General features: G+C 46.8%; 1 protein-coding gene across 5 annotated transcripts in view; it reads right to left on the reverse strand.

Moving 5' to 3' along the window:
- The window catches only part of mrrf (mitochondrial ribosome recycling factor), a 64,962-nt gene that overhangs the window by 11,862 nt on the left and 32,667 nt on the right, over positions 1–20,433 (reverse strand). For all 5 annotated transcript variants that reach the window (XM_072488381.1, XM_072488384.1, XM_072488379.1 and 2 more), the window contains 3 exons: positions 19,846–20,001; positions 16,656–16,774; positions 8,329–8,420 (listed from right to left, as the gene is read on the reverse strand). In XM_072488381.1, the coding sequence (XP_072344482.1) occupies positions 8,329–8,420; positions 16,656–16,774; positions 19,846–20,001 (367 nt within the window). The remainder of the gene's footprint in view (positions 1–8,328; positions 8,421–16,655; positions 16,775–19,845; positions 20,002–20,433) is intronic.

Genomic DNA, 20,433 nt, shown 5'->3' on the forward strand with positions numbered 1-20,433 from the left:
ATTCTCGAATAGGAAGAGGACCTATTCCATGAACATTCAGGTGGTCTGCGACCACTGCATGATGATCCTGCACGTCTGCACCCGGTACCCGGGCAGTGTACATGACTCATTCATATTGGCGCAATCTTTCATCCCCACCATGTTCGGGGGACCCACCCCCACCCCCCCCCCCAAGCTGAGGGGCTGGTTGCTGGGCGATAGGGCTTACCCATTGCGGTCGTGGCTGATGACGCCTATATGGAGGCCACAGACTGACGCGGAGAACCGCTACAACAATGCCCATGCAGCGACCAGGGGTCTGGTAGAGAGGTGCTTTGGGCTGCTAAAGATGCACCAGGTGTCTGGACCGCTCTGGAGGGGCCCTCCAGTACCCGTCAGATAGGGCCGGGCGAATCGTTGTGGTCTGCTGCACCCTGCACAACATAGCCCAGCAGAGGGGCGATGTGCTGCAGGCAGAGGAGGGGAAAAACGAGGCGCAACCTCGCTAGATGAAGAGAATGGGGGCAATGGTCAGGACAGACGGGCTGGACATGTATGGAGGGCTGCCCACCGTTACCGGCTGGGCCAGCGGGCACGGGACAGGCTGATAGCCGCCCGGTTCACGGACTAGGGGGCGTGGGAATCGCTGAGTATGGGCACAGACTGCACACCACGGCACCAGCCTACCACCCTCACCCCACCCACCCAACACCAACCACCCTCACCCCGCCCACCCAACACCAACCACCCTCACCCCACCCACCCAACACCAACCACCCTCACCCCGCCCACCCAACACCAACCACCCGCACTCCGCCCACCAAACACCAACCACCCTCACCCCACCCACCACCAACCACCCTCACCCCGCCCACCCAACACCAACTACCCTCACCCCACCCACCCAACACCAACCACCCGCACCCACCCACCCAACACCAACCACCCGCACTCCGCCCACCCAACACCAACCACCCTCACCCCACCCACCCAACACCAACCACCCTCACCCCGCCCACCCAACACCAACCACCCTCACCCCACCCAACACCAACCACCCTCACCCCACCAACCCAACACCAACCACCCGCACCCACCCACCCAACACCAACCACCCTCACTCCGCCCACCCAACACCAACCACCCTCACTCCGCCCACCCAACACCAATCACCCTCACCCCAACCACCCAACACCAACCACCCTCACCCCACCCACCCAACACCAACCACCCGCATGTACACTACCCCTCCATTGCTCACACGGTCGCCGGTGGAAGCGTGTCTATTGCAGGCCATGGAGGATGATGACAGCCTGCCCTGTGATGAGCTCTGGGCTCTACATCGTTGGACAATGTCTGACCCATGGCCACAGTACCATCCTCCACCCGGACGGTCCCTGCATGCGGCTGTGACACTGCAGCGCACGGTCCCGTTGTCTGGCCCGGGGGGGGGGGGGGGGGGGGGGGGGGGGGGGTGGCGAGGGCAACTCGGAGGAAGGGGGGGCACACTCACCGGAGGCCGACGTTCTATCACCCCCTCACACACCCACTGGCGCTCACCTCACACCACACCCCGGCACGTATCGGACAGAGCACAAAGACAGCTTCTGTACGTGTGAAAGTGATTTTAATAACAAACAGTTCATACACATGCCCTAGCCCCAGAACTAATCTGTGCCCTGCACCCGTGCCAACTTACTCAGTGTCTCATGTTTTGGCCTTACGGGCCCTATGACTACGTCTAGGTGGTTCCCCAGATGGCACAGCAGAACTGGAGGTGGACTCCTGTGATTCCTGCCCTGTGACTAGGGACCCCTTTGGCGGCCGTTTCCTGGGGCGGCCCGGCCTAGATGGGCCAGGCCGCGGCTCGGGCGACTGGGATGGCGAGCTGCCAGCCTGTCCTGCCCGTTGCCCACCAGATGCACCTGGTACAGAAGGGGGGTGCGAGGTGTCGCGGGACCTCACCTACAGGGGACCCGGAACGGGTCCCAGCACCTCCTCCTCCCTCGGGGTGCCCGGGCCCCTACATGGGTCGGGGATGCGAATGGACCGAGCACCCGACACCTCCCTGACACCTGGCGCTGCCAGTCCTGGAGGCCCGCCCTGGTATTAACAAGGATCTGCAAGTTTGCAGTCATGGAGCTCAGGGAGTTGGCCATCCCTGTCTGTGTCTGGGCGACGCCGGCCAGCACCTGAGCAATGGCGCCGATGCCCTCAGCGATGGCCTGCAGAGACTGGGCCATTGCCTGCTGAGACTGGGCCAAGGCGTTGAGTGCCTCTGCGATCTGCTGCTGGATCTGGCTCATGGCTGCCTGCGAGAGGGCAGCCATGTCCTGGGTCACGAAAGCCCCACACCTTGCATACTGCGACCCATGTCTGACACCGTCGCACCTATTGCCTTCACCCGAACGCCACCCGTGCGGTGTCAGCCTTGGTGGCACGCATGATCGGCACCACTACCTGCTCCTGCACGCGGGTGGACTCCTCCACCTTTGTCTGCAACTGCCACAAGTCGGCCGTCACCCACTTTGGTCGTCCCTTGGTCCGTGTCTGCATCAGGACTATGGGTGGGTGTGGTAACTCCAGGAACCCGGGACCTGTCTGAGCAGCAGGTGGTTGCCTGCGCCGGGCTACCCTTCGACCGCCTAGCCCCTCAGCTGCTCCTGCCTCCACCTTCTGTACCGGGATGGCTGTGTTGTGCGCACCAGTTAGTGTCCCAGAAGACGCATCATTAAAATCCCAACTGAGGTGAGTGTCTCTGCAATGGTGGAGGGTGAAGGAGATAATAGGATAGTAGTTGTGTAATGGCGTACTCCTCATCCGTCCCAAATTCTGAGGTCCCCTGGAATGGTGATTCCTGTCCAGCCATCCCCTGTGTGTGGGTGTCGTGTGCGTCGGTGTCCTGTGTGTCGGTGTCCTGTGTGTCGGTGTCCTGTGTGTCGGTGTCCTGTGCGTCGGTGTCCTGTGCGTCGGTGTCCTGTGCGTCAGTGTCCTGTGTGTCGGTGTCCTGTGTGTCGGTGTCCTGTGTGTCGGTGTCCTGTGCGTCAGTGTCCTGTGTGTCGGTGTCCTGTGCGTTAGGGTCCTGTGCGTCAGTGTCCTGTGTGTCGGCGTCCTGTGCGTCGGTGTCCTGTGCGTTAGGGTCCTGTGTGTCGGCGTCCTGTGTGTCGGCGTCCTGTGTGTCGGTGTCCTGTGTGTCGGTGTCCTGTGCGTCGGTGTCCTGTGCGTCGGTGTCCTGTGCGTTAGGGTCCTGTGTGTCGGTGTCCTGTGCGTTAGGGTCCTGTGCGTCAGTGTCCTGTGTGTCGGCGTCCTGTGCGTCGGTGTCCTGTGCGTTAGGGTCCTGTGTGTCGGCGTCCTGTGTGTCGGCGTCCTGTGTGTCGGTGTCCTGTGTGTCGGCGTCCTGTGTGTCGGTGTCCTGTGCGTTAGGGTCCTGTGTGTCGGTGTCCTGTGCGTTAGGGTCCTGTGCGTCAGTGTCCTGTGTGTCGGCGTCCTGTGCGTCGGTGTCCTGTGCGTTAGGGTCCTGTGTGTCGGCGTCCTGTGTGTCGGCGTCCTGTGTGTCGGTGTCCTGTGTGTCGGTGTCCTGTGCGTCGGTGTCCTGTGCGTTAGGGTCCTGTGTGTCGGCGTCCTGTGTGTCGGTGTCCTGTGCGTCAGTGTCCTGTGTGTCGGTGTCCTGTGCGTTAGGGTCCTGTGCGTCAGTGTCCTGTGTGTCGGTGTCCTGTGCGTCAGTGTCCTGTGTGTCGGTGTCCTGTGCGTCAGTGTCCTGTGCGTCAGTGTCCTGTGTGTCGGTGTCCTGTGCGTCGGTGTCCTGTGCGTTAGGGTCCTGTGCGTCGGTGTCCTGGGTCGGCTGCGACGTGGGCCTGTTGCTGTGGCTGCCCTCCTCGTCGTTGGGTGTGGTCCGCCGGCGTCGCCGCACTCGCACGAGATGGGGGCGGCATCAGCCTGGTTCTCCGGGTCTGTACCTGGCTCGTGGCCACCATGGAAAGTCCTGGGAGCGGCGTCCGCCTGATGGGCCGGGTCTGTCCCCCCCCTTCCCCCATATCCCCCCATTTCTCCCATTTCCCCAATATCCCCCTCCCCCATATCCAGGGAAGGGGGGATATGGGGGAAGGGGGGATATGTGGGAAGGGGGGATATGGGGGAAAGGGGGGATATGGAGGAAATGGGGGATATGGGGGAAAAGGGGGATATGGGGGAAAGGGGGATATGGGGGAAGGGGGGATATGGGGAAGGGGGGATATGGGGGAAGGGGGGAATATGGGGGAAGGGGGAATATGGGGAAGGGGGATATGGGGATACGGGGGAAGGGGGGATACACGGGGGAAGGGGGATACAGGGAGAGGGGGATACGGGGGAAGGGGGATACAGGGAGAAGGGGGATACAGGGAGAAGGGAGGATTTGGGGGAAGGGGGGATATGGGGGAGGGGGACAAGGAGGATACGGGGATATGGGGGAAGGGGATATGGGGGAAGGGGGGATATGGGGAAGATGGTATGGGGGAAGGGGGTATGGGGGAAGGGGGTATGGGGGAAGGGGGGTATGGGGGAAGGGGGTATGGGGGAAGGGGGGTTTGGGGGAAGGGGGTATGGTGGAAGGGGGGAGATGGGGAAGGGTGATATGGGGAAGGGTGATATGGGGGAAGGGGGATATGGGGAAGGGGATATGGGGAAGGGGGTAATGGGGAAGGGGGTAATGGGGGAAGGGGGATATGGGGAAGGGGGATATGGGGAAAGGGGATATGGGAAAGGGGGATATGGGGAAGCGGGGATATAGGGAAGGGGGAAGGTGGGATTTGGGGGAAGGGGATATGGGGAGGGGGAAGGGGGGATATGGGAGGGGGAAGGGGGGATATGGGGAGGGGAAGGGGGTATATGGCGGAAGGGGGCTATGTGGGAAGGGGGATATGGGGGCAGGGGGATATGGAGGAAGGGGGGATATGGAGGAAGGGGGGACATGGGGGAAGGGGGACATGGGGAAGGGGATATGGGGAAGGGGGATATGGGGGAAATGGGCGAAGGGGGAATACGGGGAAGGGGGGATATAGGGGGATATGGGGGAAGGGGGGATATAGGGGGATATGGGGGAAGGGGGATATGGGGGAAGGGGGATATGGGGGAAGGGGGATATGGGGGAAGGGGATATGGGGGAAGGGGGATATGGGGGAAGGGGGCTATGGGGGAAGGGGGCTATGGGGGAAGGGGGCTATGGGGGAAGGGGGCTATGGGGGAAGCGGGATATGGGGGAAGCGGGATATGGGGGACGGGGGGAATGGGGGAAGGGGATGTGGGGGAAGGGGATATGGGGGAAGGGCAATACGGGGGAAGGGGGGATACGGGGAAGGGGGGATGTGGGGGAAGGGGGATGGGGATGTGGGGGCAGGCAGTGGGGGATTTCACTTGGTACTGCGTGGCGGGCGGCCATTTTGCCGGGTCTCCGGATGGGGGGGGGGGGGGGATTGCCTTTTGTGCAGAGACGCCGCGTGCATCCGTGACGGGTGACGCCATCGTGCGCTACTAGCCTATTCCGGGCCGAAGAATTCACGACGTTTCGGGGGGGCCGACGCCGGAGTGATTTTGCCGCCGGGTTCGGGCCATCGCGCCGATTCACGGAGAATCCCGCCCATAATGTGGCTTCTGAAAAAAAAGGCCATGCCTAACGAATTTATTAAGAGCATTTTGTCTCCATCATTGCTAACCACATTTCTATCTCCAAATTTCATTTCTTCTCAGAGCACCTCAGACACAGTAAAGCCTCTCAGTTTCGTGTCCTTTTCTCCCATAGCTGTTTGGATTTCTGTAGCCCAGTTTCAGTTTTCATACTAACAACAGCCCAAACAAAAATGAAGAATGACATCCCCTGACTGTGGTCCTTTATTCCTCCTTTTTCTCATAAATCTTCCTCCAGCGTTCAGCACAATGAAATCAGCACTATTACTCCGTTATCCAGCTCCATCCAATGCCACTATACGGTTCCCGTCCTACCGATCTGAATGTAACCTGAGGAGCTTCATAGAATCCCTACAGTGCAGTAGAAGGCCATTCGGCCCATTGAATCTGCACCGATCGTTCGAAAGAGCACTTGACCCATGTCCACTCCACCGTCCACCCCACCCTATTCCCATAACCCCATAACCAAGCCTGCACATCCCTGGAATAAGGGAGAAAACCAGAGCACCCGGATAGCATGGCCAATCCACCTAACCTGCAATCTTTGTGGGAGGAAACCAGAGCACCTGGAGGAAACCCACGCAAACATGGGGAGAACTTGCAAACCCCAGACAGACAGTCACCCAAGGCCGGAATTGAACAGGGTCCCTGGTACTGTGAGGCAGAAGTGCTAACCACTGTGCCACCGTGCTGCCCAGCAATGGATTATCCTCCTTCCCCACACCATAACCTCTCGAGTTCCCCAAGGAACTATTTTTGCCCTCCTCCTTCTCCTCATCCACATACTATTCCTCAGTGATTATAGACACAGGGTTAGCTTCCCCACTGATGCAATGACACTTGGTTCCACCTCTCCACCATATTGTGTGGCTGCTTCTGTGCCATTAGATGCCCAGCCTTTTAAAAAATATATTTATTGAAGTTTTACATATTAACAAACAACGCAACAAAACCACAGGAATGGACAGCACTGTAAGAAAAAGTAACGGTTCAACATACAGGAAGACAGAGGAGAAACAGGAGAACAGCAGTACAATTCGCTCAATACAATAATTAGACATAACTTGATACCTACAAAAGCCCAACCAGAAAAAAAGGGAGACATGGGATAAAGTCATAAAAACATGGTAAAATGACACACCCCTTCCTGTGTGCCGATTGCTCATAATTACCATGAGAGTTCAGGATACATTTTCGAACCATGTTCGGGCAAGCACCAATTTACAAATTTACAAATCCCTCAACTCCAACAGTGCCATAGGCATCAATGACAATGCCATCTCCTTCTCTCAGCTACCAGACCCGCCTGTACCCCTACAGGATCAATCACGGATTCATTATTTCCATCCATTAAAAAAACAAAGAAAATTCGCGAAAACCCCATTTCAAAAGTTATGTTGTACATATACCACACAACGCACCAACACCGGTCTCAGGCCCAGTACAGAGCCAACATCATTCAATATAACAGGGGAGGACCAGTATAGTTCTTTATGATCAGTGCCATCAACTTCTCCCAAGAAAAGGGACGGAAAACTACCAGGAGTAGATAACGAAGGGACAGGATCCTTCCGTGGGTCTATATTTCCTCAGCACATCCCCACCATTGTTAATGAAAAAGAGAAAAAAAAGGATCAATCAAACGAGAAGTGTCCCACAGATCAGTCAACACCAGACAGAAGAGTCTTTTCAGGATGTCACTAATAAGTGACTTCAAGAAGGGACATCCAAAGCTCCAGAGGGCAACAGGATATCAACCCCAGCCCCAGACCTGGCCTAGTCCAGCACACTCCAACACATCACAAAAATCAGCCCTTCAAGACCTCCAGCACACCCCAAAACCTATACCCAAGCCTGTCCTCCAACTCCTCAACACACCCAGGGTGTTCATCTGAGTGAACAGCACACTGCTCACCAGTGAAAACGCGAAAACGCAGCCGCTCAAGCGCTCGCATCTTGTGACTCTGCCCCCCCAGAACTGACAGAATGACAGTACTACCAGCAACCAGCTTGCGTTTGCTTTGCGTTGTGTACACAAAAGGATGATTTTAGGCTAATTTAACACTCAATTAGATAATACTATTACTAAAGTGGATCCGACAGCTTAAGATCAAGTTATGTGAGAGTTCATGATTGAAAGAAGACATGCGGTATTTTAACTGAACAATACGTCATGCCTTAATAATTGGATTATTCGAAGTGATTACTGCAGTTTTTGAATATGCCACTTGTCCTGAATTTAAGACAGAAGAGATCAGCAAACTTGACAAAGCATTCGGAATGAAAACTATAGACTTACCAAGGCAATTACACTACTTAGAACTGAGGACTTAAAAAAATAATTTTATTCTAGCAGTATTTAAACTGGAGTTTCTTGGCATGTGCACATTTACTTTCAAGTACTTGGCTTTGTAATTTTCAAATATTCACATTTTCCATTACATCTTATTTCTCTGCATTTTACAAAATATTCTAAATTAGAGCAAGAAGTCAAATATTTAACTCGCATTATTTTCTGAATGGAGAACACAAAATTCTGCACTTTATGCAGAAATAACCTTCAGGAAAATTCACATTGTGATGTTGAAATTTAATTTTCAGCCGTAAGTATTTTTGCCAGCTACTGCCCTGTAATGCCAGTGAGCAGACAAAGATGGAAACCTTAGGCATAACCTTCAAATTACTTACTTAGGAATTGGCACCCTGATCAGAGTCCCATCCACTTCTGGGTTCAGGTTCATTCCACTTTCTCTTATGGCCTTGGTGGCAGCCATCGTCGCCTGTGAACCAGATCAAAAGGTAAAGGGCATTAGCAGAATAATTACTTACAGATGACTGTTCCGTCTCCGTCCGGCTAATCTATTTGCCCAGAACATGGAAACGTTTACCTCTTTCACCAAGAATATCAGGAAGTTAGATTCAGTCCAAGCAGCTTTGATCCCACTGTGAATTGCGAGCTAAGTCCCTCTGCACACACAGGGATAAAACAGTCCCTCTGCACACACAGGGATTGCAGAGGAGGAGAAAGGAAACAAAAAAAATTTTAAAAGAAAAAAAAGTTCTGCCTCTTTGAACATATTTTCAATGGTTTGAATCCATCTATTTTGGAAACCACAAATTAATGCTCCAGGGAATAGCTGCAAAATCAAGATTTTTTTTGAAATCAAAGTTTTTTAAAGTTTAAATTGGGTGTCTAATAGTTTGATATAGCGTTTATTATAAATTAAATCAATGCATTTTCTAGATACAGATATACATGTAACGGTCATTATTGTTAAAGGATGCCAATCTGACATCAATAAGGAGTAATTTTGGGCTGATCAGAAAGCAATGAACAGAAGGATTTTATAATCAAAACCAGGTTTCTTCCTAATTGTGTTAAAGTTATTTTATTACTTACTGGACACAGATTTGCTAACTAATCAGCTACAAATTATTTCTTGATAAAGTAGCAGTAACGATGTACATCAGCACCAGGCAGTGAAATTCAAGTGTCCAGAGTGGCAGTATTTGCCAATGCAAATATGGATTCAAAATCTCAATAGAAACCCCCCTAAATATCATGTGTATTGGCAAAGGTAGTGAATAAGCGAGATTGATTTCCAGCTAATATTCCTATCTTGGGTTCAGCTTTGGTCTCATTGTGCCTTTGACTTGATAATTAGTCTCCCTGCACCAAACAACATCAAGGTGACACTATCTTAGGAGTTGCTCTGCTCCACAAGTGCAAAACCACATGATGACAGACATGCAAAAGTAGCCTTTTTTGATTGTTTCCTTTCTCCCTTCCACTAGGACCAAAAGGCTAATGGGGTCTTGGTCTTTACCTCATAGTGGTTGGAATTGAAAAGTGAGGCAGCGATGCCTCAGTTTTGCAGAAACCTGGTCAAACCCCATTCAGTTTTGGGCACCAAACCTCAAGAGCCTTGGAGAAAATACAGTGCAGTCACCAACATAATACCAGGGTTTGAAGAGTTAAATTATAAGGACAGGTTGCACTAACCTGACCTGTATTCTCTTGAGCTTAGACAATTGTGGTGTGATGCAATTGAGGTCTTTGAAACGATAGGGTGAATACAGGTGAACTATTTTCTCAGGTGTTGAATCAAGAGAGCATAATATTAAAAAGAGGGTGATTTAGGAGTGAAATCAGGAAGCAGTTTTCATTTGGAGCACCCTTCCCGCAAAAGCTTATGGATGTTGAGTCAACTTAAATTTTAAAGACTGAGATTGATAGATTTTTATTGGATAAGGGTTTTGAATGAATACAGCAAAAGCTAATCCCCAATCTGGGTAATTTCATTCATGACAACAGCTGGGGAACAATTGGCCTTCACGCCGCTGAATAAGGGAGGAAAAGTGTTAGCCAGGTTTCATACTCCTGATCACGATTCAATGCAAAATGTAATTATCGATGAGATCAGACTGGGTTGTGAAGTTTTTTCTGGTCGAATAGTTTGTCTACACTTACACTTTAAAAAAAAATGGTCACTTGGCTGAGGGAGCAGAAGACTGTTAAAACATTACTCCAGCAAAAGTCAACCTCGAGGGGAAAAGCAGAGAATTAGGAAACAAAAAGGGGAGAAATGGAGAATGTTAATGATGCTGGTACTTAGTACAAATAAAAACAACTAATATCCTCTGAGGGATATTTTTAAATTCCCGCAGAGATGGTTTACAAGCCAGATGTCAAAAACCAAGCCAAAGAAGTCTTGTTATAAATCTCGCACTTTGCTTGTACTAATGGTTCCCAAGGCAGGGCTGCTTAAACAGTTACCTTTTCGTAAGTGATGGTTGTCAAACTGCAAATTGTGATACTCTTTTCAAAGATATTGTGAGCCACCAAATAGAAAAGTGTTAACGCGCAAGAAGATTTGAAACAAAAAATTAGCACAGCGATAGAAATATGGGGCGGAATTTAACGGAAGGATTTCTAAGTTCATTTTTGCTGGGATTTGCGGGCAATTTCCCGCCGACTTTGTCAGCGAGTTCCCCACCGCTATCAAACAACATGTAGTCACTCCTTTGGGCCCAGGGGAGTTTCTCACCAGTTTAGCCCACACTTTCTTTCAGAACTGGGGAGCTGAATTCAGAGATCGAGCAGCCATTTTGAAAGGGTGCCCCTCCCCCACATGGGAAATATCACCCCTCACACACATGGTCATTACACGTCCTCCCCCCTTGCCCCGCAACTAAGGACACCCCGCCCTTCACCCCCCCCCCCCAACCTCCTACAGGCCCCTACTTACCTGCCCTGCACCCCACCCCCACTTTTCATACCTCCCCACCCTCATTTCATGGGGATGCCCTCCCTCAGGTACTGACCCTTGGCAGTGCCAGCCTGGCATCCAAGCATCCTTGCCCTGCCATCCTGGTAGTGCTCTTGCCAGCTTGGCAGTGCCACCCAGGCACCTTGGCAGTGCAAGGGTGGCAATGCCAAGGTGCCATCCTGGCAGTCAAGATGCCCATGTTCCAGGGGGAGGGCCAGGGTACCACCCTGCACTATCCCTGGCCAAGCAGGGGCATCTGATGGACCGAGAGATCCCCAGGTGCCGTTCCAGCCTGGTCCACATTTGTGTCGACCAGGACTGAACTGTGCCGGCCCGTGGCTTGCTGGGGATGCCGGTAGATCCCGGGAGGCCAGTAGATAATGTCCTCACCTCTGTACCTCACCCAAGTAGTCACACGTTGTTTGGCCATGCCCCCTTTGGGCAGGAGTCTTTGACGCCTCGCGGGGCTTGGGCAAATCCCACGAGGCGTAAAGACTACTGGAAAGCGCAAGGGATGCCTCTCCCAGGATCCAACGGGCGTGTTGCACTCTCGCTCGAGCGCAATGCGGCCGGTAGATTGCACCTAACATGTTAATAAACCAGATATAACAATAATAACCACTTTATGTAGCGCTTCTAACGTTACAAAAGATTTTCTACACAGAGACGTATTTGGAAAAGATAAAGTTGCCGAGTGAAAGGGTATACTGGGAGGGGATTGTAAAGAGGAAAAGCATGTGGAGGATCATATGGGCTGAAGCAAAGAAATTCTAGGTGGTTGAAGGCATAGCTGCCAATTCATGGGGCAAAGGGCAACATGACCATTACTCCATACTCTATTGAGTAACTGCTTACATTGCTATCATTGCGCCTGCTCATTTTTCTCCCATCATGCAAGAAGGATTAAATGGTTTAGTCACCAAGATGCCTGAAACATCAACGGAAGTTACAGAGCATTTTATCTGTTTGGTTGCTGATACTGTTGGGAAAGGCTCTTGACCCTTTCATATTCTTCAGTTACCACTTTGCAGTATAGAGGAGACCTGTCCATTTAAAGTTGTTGTTTTGTCCATTTGCCCCATTCTGTGCAATCAGTGGGCAATAAAGTAAATAAACAGCCAACTCTGAGATCCCAACCTACCATCTGATGTATTCCAAACAAGAATTTATTAAATTAGAAAATTCAAATGATTAAATTTTCACTATTTGCACACAAAACTGTTTTTCTAGGTTTGGCGGGATAAAAATATTAGGGGATAATGTTAATTGCCTTCAAAACATTGTAGTGACAACAAATAGAGTAACACAATTACAGTCACTCAATGTTTTTAACACTGAATAAAACATTCAAATTGTTCAGAGACAAAATAATTCAGTATTATGTCGTCCTGTATAAATGTCTGTACTGTAGATTTAGATCTGGGTTGTTTTGACAGACCAGCTCCCTTTTATTCAAACACAAAGAGAAATCAGAATGTAATAAGTAAGCTCAGCTTGCCTTTCTGGTGATGAAAGCAGAAACACCAATGACAAACAGTCACGAACAGACAGGAAAATGGCGAAGATATAAAGATAAATCACTTAACTCCTTTTCGCCTGGAATTAACTGTAGAACAGTCAAATTTTCTGAAGTTGTGAAACTTAAAATCTGTGGAGTTACTCCAATGTGGAAATATGGGCCTGAATTTAACAGCGCTGTCGTGATGGGACCCGCTGCAGGAAAATTGGCGACTCAGCATCGACTGGACAAAAATCCCACCCATGGTATTTGGTAGCGAGACTGTTTCCACTCAGGAAATTCAAAGTACATACATTTCGCCAAAGTGTCATTAACTAGCAGTAATTTTGCATTTCAATTCAGCCATTAGGACAATGTAAAAACCTATGGGAATTAGGGGAAGAGAAAACATAATCCATCAATCTTGTTCACTGCCCTAATATCCCTTGGTGGGAAATGTGTCTGCGTGCATCAGGAAAGAACAGGGTTAGGTGCGACTGCAATGCCTCCCAGGGATAAATAGCCTAACAGTACTCATTTGGAATTATTCACTAAGAACGGTTTAGGAATGTAGGCAGAGGAGCAGGCCATTTAGCCCCTCAGTTTTAAAATTAACATAGAAACATAGAATTTACAGTGCAGAAGGAGGCCATTCGGCCCATCGAGTTCGGCCCATCAAGTCTGCACCGGCTCTTGGACAGAGCACCCTACCCAAGTCCACACCTCCACCCTATCTCCACAACCCAGTAACCCCACCCAACACTAAGGGCAATTTTGGACACTGAGGGCAATTTAGCATGGCCAATCCACCTAACCCGCACATCTTTGGACTGTGGGAGGAACCCGGAGCACCCGGAGGAAACCCAAGCACTCACGGGGAGAACGTGCAGACTCCGCACAGACAACGACCCAAGCTGGGAATCGAACCTGGGACCCTGGAATTGTGAAGCAATTGTGCTAACCACTATGCTACCGTGCTGCCCTTGCATCAATTGCCTTATGCAGAAGAGAGATCCACAATCTGCGTGTACGAGTGTTTCCTATCTTCACCCCGAAAGGCCTGGCTCTGATGTTTAGGCAGGTCTTAGATTCATCATTTTCTAAGCAAGTTACTGCAAGGTTGCCAGGGCACAGAACTCTACTCCACATGAGACAGCACCTCCAGGAGGGAAATAGAGTTCCTGCCACAAAACTGTAGCGTGCCAGGGTGTTGGTTCAAATTACGGTTTACCGAGATAAAGGAAAATAGCAGAACCCCCCATTATCATGACAGTTCTATTAACAACACTTTTGTCTTTGTAACCACAGTAAAAGGCATTATCAAAGTAGGCAGGGCAAATTTTACACAATTGTAGTGAAATCTCTGTTTACCGAGCAAACAGGTTTTTGAATAAGACAATACAAGGTGGAAGTGTGGCTCATTTCCTTCTCATGAAAGATGCTTTGGAATAAAGTACTTAAAAGTTAAAATAGGTTTTGAACAATCCATCATCTTGTCATACAGTAAACATCAGGCTTTATTGTAATTGAGCGTGAGTTTTAACTGAATAGCTCTTTTCATGGTGGCAGCCTTTGAAATATGGTACAATCATAATATCCAGCCGAATGTGTTATTTAAAACTGGTCAAAATCATGCAAATTGCAGCATAAGAGGCTGTGCAGCCTATCTCACCAGGGCTGGTGCCAGCTCTTCAACTAGTGTTATCTAGTGTCACATTTTCTTTCAGCTTTTCCCATTATTCTTTCATTGCTTATTCCATTCCCTTCTTCAATGATAGTTTCTGACACTCTAGCTAATTGCAATAAAGCATTCCATACTTTAATAATCTTCTGTGTAAAAAATCTTCGAACTTCTCCCTTATTCTTTTTGTTACTATTTTGTGTTTAAGTCCCGTTGTTAATCATTCGACCGCCAGTGAATGCCATTTTTCACTGCCCTCTCCAAAACTTTCCTAATTGTGAAAAAAATTAAAGTATTTATCAGGTTCACAGTCGTTTTACTGATTAGAAAAGATCACACATCACATGGCGGCACGGTGGCACAGTGGTTAGCACTTCTGCCTCACACCAGGGTCCCGGGTTCTATTCTGACCTCGGGTGATTGTCTGTGTGGAGTTTGCCCGTTCTCCCTGTGTCTGCGTGGGTTTCCTTCAGGTGTTCCGATCTCCTCACACAGTCCAAAGATGTGCAGTTAGGTGCACTGGCCATGTTAAATTACTCCATAGTGTCTAAAAATGTGTAGCTTAGTTACAGGGATAGGGCGGGGGAGTGAGCCTTGACCCGGTGCTCTTTCGGAGCGTCGGTGCAGACTTGATGGGTCTAATGGCCTCCTCCTACACTGTAAGGAAACTATGACAAGCATCGCCTAGCAGTGAAAAAGCACAGCAGTGCGCCCGTTTACTAAGCCACTGGACCACAGTAACACGATGCCTGTGATTCCCCACACAGAAAGTTCCTAATTCTCAGGCAGCTGTGCACCAAGAATAAGGAAGAGCACAGCTCCTTGTGACCTGTTATATGGCAGCATGCCTCATCCCCACCATTTCAGTCAATAGTGTGAACAATAGGGGAAGAGAACGAGGTAAGTGCTTTGGATCTCTATTTAGTTTTACAACAATTGCACACTGATTGGAATGTGCGATGTATGTAAAGATGATAGTCTGTTTATGAAAATCTATTTTTCATAAGACTATTAAAAATCAAGATTCTGGATGACTCTTATGCTTCGTATTCTCAGTAAGGTCCAGCCATTCGCAGCTTCCTCTTTCACAAATTTGTTTATCCGTGCAAAGATCCTTGTACACCAGATCACACATTACAGTCCCAAATGTTCACCTATCCGGGGACTTAAACATAAAAAATAGAAGTCAACTTTACAAAATGCTGAAAAGAAGAAAAAACACCTAAATTAAGTTTTTTTTTTAAACTGAAGGTGTCCATTACACATTTCCTGCTGTAGAAAATGTGTCGTCTGCAGTTGTTTGCATGTGGGTGTTTGTTGTTGCTGTGATTTGATTCCTGATCACAGTCCACCTCCATTCTCAAGTAAAGCACTGCAAATGTGACAAATTTTACATTGTTCTTGTTTTTTTTTAATTATTCTCCCCTTTTTCACATTTTCTCCCAAATTTACACCCAACAATAATCAGTAACGAATGTAATGTCAATCCCCATATCAATAACAACGATCCCATCCTCCCATCAAACCCCCAAACATTAGCCCGCATGTTGACATAAACAAATGACAAAGAAGAATCAGGAGTCACCCATAGTCACCATTAACACATACAGTCCTCCTCCCCCAACCCATCCAGCCCCAACCCCCCTAATGTTCGATGTGATCTAATTCTCTAAAATGCATAATGAATAACGCCCATGAATTGTAGAATCCCTCCATCCTTCCCCTCAGTTCAAATTTGACCTTTTAAAGCATCAAGATTTCCAGCAGGTCCCCTGTATCTCCTTTCTGGCAAAGTCTCGAACCTACATGTATCTAAATATTTCCCCCTGCTCCAGCCCATACTTCGCTCCCAGCTCCTTCAATCCCGCAAGACCACCCCCAAGAAACAAATCTTTTACTGTCCTAATTCCTTTCTCCTCCCATCTCCAAAAATTTCCATCCCACTTCCCTGGCTCAAATCTATGGTCCCCCCGAATTGGTATTTCCCTTGACACTGCCCCCAATCCGAAGTGCTGTTGAAACTGCCTCCAAATTCTCAACAAAGCTATTACTACTGGACTCCCTGAGTATCTCACATTGCTCTTGTTTTATTATTTTTATTAAACAATTTCTCCAGTAAATTCCATAATTTTTATTACCTTTGATCCTTTGCATATGTCAAGTTTTAGGATGGCTATCAGTCAATTAGAACCTATCTAATTGACTCCCAATGTAAAGTACGGTTGTCGTTTGCGTGTTTTTGTGGGAACGTAACCCCCTGCAAATGGCAGGACTTTACTGTACTCTAGGGTTGCACTTAACTGGAATTCATAAGTTTATATTTTTTCAAATATATGTTTTATTCTTCCTCCTTGCGTAGGCTATAACAAAAAGGCTGCAACATTTAAACACGGAAATGCAATTTCTTAATTGAATAGTGCTGTACGCACAATGATGTTGTTTTTCCTTGACCGATACTTAGCTATATACCAAATAAAGGTTAAATAGGCACATGCCACTAATTACAACCACAAATATCACACTAACAGAGAACATAAACATATGCATATTTTACACATTTACTTACCTCAGGAAAACTCATCATATTTACCAAGATGAGTTGAGGTGACTTCAGGGAGATTTGTCCCAGATGATTTAATGGAAATTTTCCATTGTTAGTGGTAACTGTTATATGGTCCAAAGCACCTAAAGAAAATATGATTCCAGCACATGGTGACAATATTTAACAAACAAGATCAAGTAAATGTAAATTGGAGCATTTTTAGATAACATTTCTGTAGTAATAGAAGTATTTGTTTAAATTGAATGTTCATAGATCACAAATGGTCTTCCCTGTATTCAATTTAGAATTGCTCCCATAATCCACTGCAAAATTCCCATACTTTTATCCTACTTATAGGCCATAGAACATAGGTCCTGAGAGACAATCTTCTGTAAATTATAGAAATTCAGTTCAATTTTATCTCTTAACAAATTGCCTAGCAGCAATACACGGTTAAAATTATATGTCAAATGCAATTGATGACGGGTGGCATGCTATAGCTCACTGACTGCTTATGACATTTTTTGTTCTTAAATCACAAAGCAGCTATTTTGGAAATAGGCAGAAAATTATGGAAACCCAAAACTGCTAATTCTACACTTTTGCTGTTTTCTTTCTTGTGATCAGAAGTAAGTTTATTTTAAAATACAAGAAAGTTTCAAACTGCTGAATAATTGTGCCTTGTGGGCTGCTGTCAACATGAATCATTGCTATAACCTTGATATAACCCTGTAAATACCAAAACTTCACACCGCAGTATCCACCACAATAGAAGCATGGTACTGTTTCTGGTTTCTGATATTGTTGTGAAAATGAGTCAGATATATAATAATCACTGATCAATTGGCTTCTTCAAGTAAGTATATTAGGAGAATCACAGTGGATAATAGGACAATATCTGTTAAATCTAAGTGACAAAGTACTTCATGCGGGTGTTTGATCTTGTAATATGAAATCTTTATGGTTTTATTTTTTAGAACGTTTTCCTTGATTTATATTATTAGTCCTCATGACTTAAAAGGTGAATATTTTCTGTAAATTGACCTGAATTAACAGCTTCCTTATGGACATAACTGAAATAACTTTTGGTTTAATAGTATAAGTCGACAAGAGTTTCAGAAATTTAATTCTGATCATAAATGAAGTATAATTAACAATTATTTTATTATAATAACAGTTATAATGCTTTTTTTTAATAGTAAACATAGACAGTCACGTGACTCCAGATATAGTACCTCATATTTGATGCTACAAGAATTCTGGTATCTTAAAACTGTTCCAATACAAATAAATCAAGGGCTCAGCATTACAGCCAGTATCCATTCACATTCTGGCTCTCTCTATTTTCATATTTTACAGTAAACTCACATACAGCTAACATAACTGTACAATATGTTGAATAGTTCATTATTTACCATACTGTAAGGCAATTAAAATGTCAAGTATACAAATTTCTAATTTATCTGTTAAAATAAGCAATACAATATTGAATGGTTCCTCAGCATGTTGCCTGATGTGTGATATTTTTCTCCTACTATTCGACAAGCCACAGTCTCTGCTGCACTGTTGGCAGTAACATTGAAAGAAAAGTCAGTTTTACTATTGGTAGCTCGTTCTCAGAAATTTTGCAGACCACTATAATCGGTATTTTTGTATTTGGAAGTTTCATGTCAACACTTAATCAGCTAAGGCAAAAAAAAAAAAACCTCCTTCACAACTAGAAACTTCATAACTTGCTCGATATTTGGGACACATTTATTATTTTTTCTGCTTTGGGATGCTGTTACCTGTCAACATATCGGGAAAACCATCTGCAAACACTTCTGTTAGACAGTTTTGACATGTGCCTCCTACAAAAAGCATTTTCAGGAAGCTATTAGCAAAAATGGATTCTTCCTGGTCAAGACCATGGTAGAAAGGGGCTCTGGAAGATCGTACAAAGTGACCAAAGTATAATGTAGCATACAAAGCACGGTTGAGGGCAACGCATATGCATTTTATAGTAAAGTGTGGAATATCAAAAATTGGGAAGTTTGAATGTGGGATAACTGACACCGTTTGCTTTCTTAAACTGGTATCTGGATTTCCTTTTAAATTGGTATAGAAGAAGAATTTAGCATGAAATGTCCTGCCTAATTTTCAAATGAAAAATTCCACCACACACAGATCTTTTAAATATAAAGATTGGCTAATCACTCATCTTGACTTTTTAGTTTCTAGAACTCAAACAAAGAATATAATGAAATTTAACCTGGGACACATTTCAGCAAACCCAGGAACACTTAATTCAGGCGCTTGGCTATGAAAATGTGTTACACCACCAAACGAACAGTCTCACAAATACACAGCAGTGAAAATGAAGGTCAATTTTGCCAAACAAAATAAATGATTACATGAGCAGCAATTTAGGTATCGGATAAATTGTGGGGAGCCAAATCTGCTTGTTGGATAATGAATAAAAATACGTAAAATGGAGGTCAATGTACTGTTGGCTATTATGACTGTGCGATTTGGATGAGAAGAGACATTCTGAACAATTGTAATGGACTGATAGCCGCTTTGACCACAGAAGCCAAAAGCAGCTTAATATTCCACATGTTATGTGTGGCTGCATGACTGCATGTGTGGCATTTTTTTTTAAATGTGCTAGTTAATGTTATGTAGGAAGTGGTGAGTGGCAAAAGCAAAATTCTGGGTGACCTGTAATAGTGCATGCACAGTGACACTGAAAGGATCACACTGTATGAAGAAATCAGTTCCAGACAGAAATCCAGCATGAATAAGCCATGCATGGAACAATTAAACATGTATTATTTCTAAAGTCGCAGGGCTGGATTCTCCGCTGTCAGGGTTCTCCGTTGGGTCGGCAGCGCACCCACGCCCGGGGATTTCCCAACAGTGTGGGGTTGCCCACAATGGGATACCACATTGGTGGCTGGCAGGACGGGAATCCCGCCCCCTAGATTTTCCAGTCCCCTAACCACGTGTTTCTCAGAAGCGCGCCGTTCGGTGGCAGCGGGATTCTATACTCCCGCCACTGGTCAATGGGATTTCCCACTGAAGTCAACCCACGCCACCAGGAAAACCATGGGCGAGGGTGCGTTGCCGGCGGGAAAAGTGAATTCCAATAGCCAGAGAATTCTGCGGGTTATGTTTTTAAGAGTAAGATCAATAATTAATATTTTAAAATACACTTTATATTCATCAAGCTTACCTGGTGAGGTTCTTATATTTAGATTCGTCCCATAATCATTTTTGAGATTCTCTATGATTTCCAACATCTCCTGTTTCAATTCATTGAGATTAATAATGCCCTCCACTAAAGCAGCATTGATGTTCACTCGAGGTCCTGGTTGTCCTTTAGATTTCACTAGAAGTTACAAACAGCAACAGTTCAGGTACATTATACTGCAGGTATAAATAAACTTAAAGCTAATGTAAATTCAGCGCACAGTAACTTGCCATTGGGAGCTCATCTGTAAATAGCCAAAATCATTTGAATTTACAAAGATTTACCTGACACAGCAGGTAATATTGGGGCAGGGTCATTTTCTGTTTGGACTGGAATAATTCAGTAATTAGACCACTTTTTAACTCTACATTTTGTACACCAAATTAAATGGGATGTTTTCTGGTTTGCGGATTGCATCAGTACAAATGCTGCTCATTTTCAAATATTTTATTAAAATCTTCATTAATAGCTCATCTGGGCAAATGTTCAGATTTGATAACCGCCTTAGAATTAGATTCTCGTGGTTGTATTTGCATCTTGCTGGCTGTGTAACCAACAGATATTTTTAGC

The sequence above is a fragment of the Scyliorhinus torazame genome, chromosome 22 (assembly GCF_047496885.1).
Source record: "Scyliorhinus torazame isolate Kashiwa2021f chromosome 22, sScyTor2.1, whole genome shotgun sequence".
Lineage (NCBI taxonomy): Eukaryota > Metazoa > Chordata > Chondrichthyes > Carcharhiniformes > Scyliorhinidae > Scyliorhinus > Scyliorhinus torazame.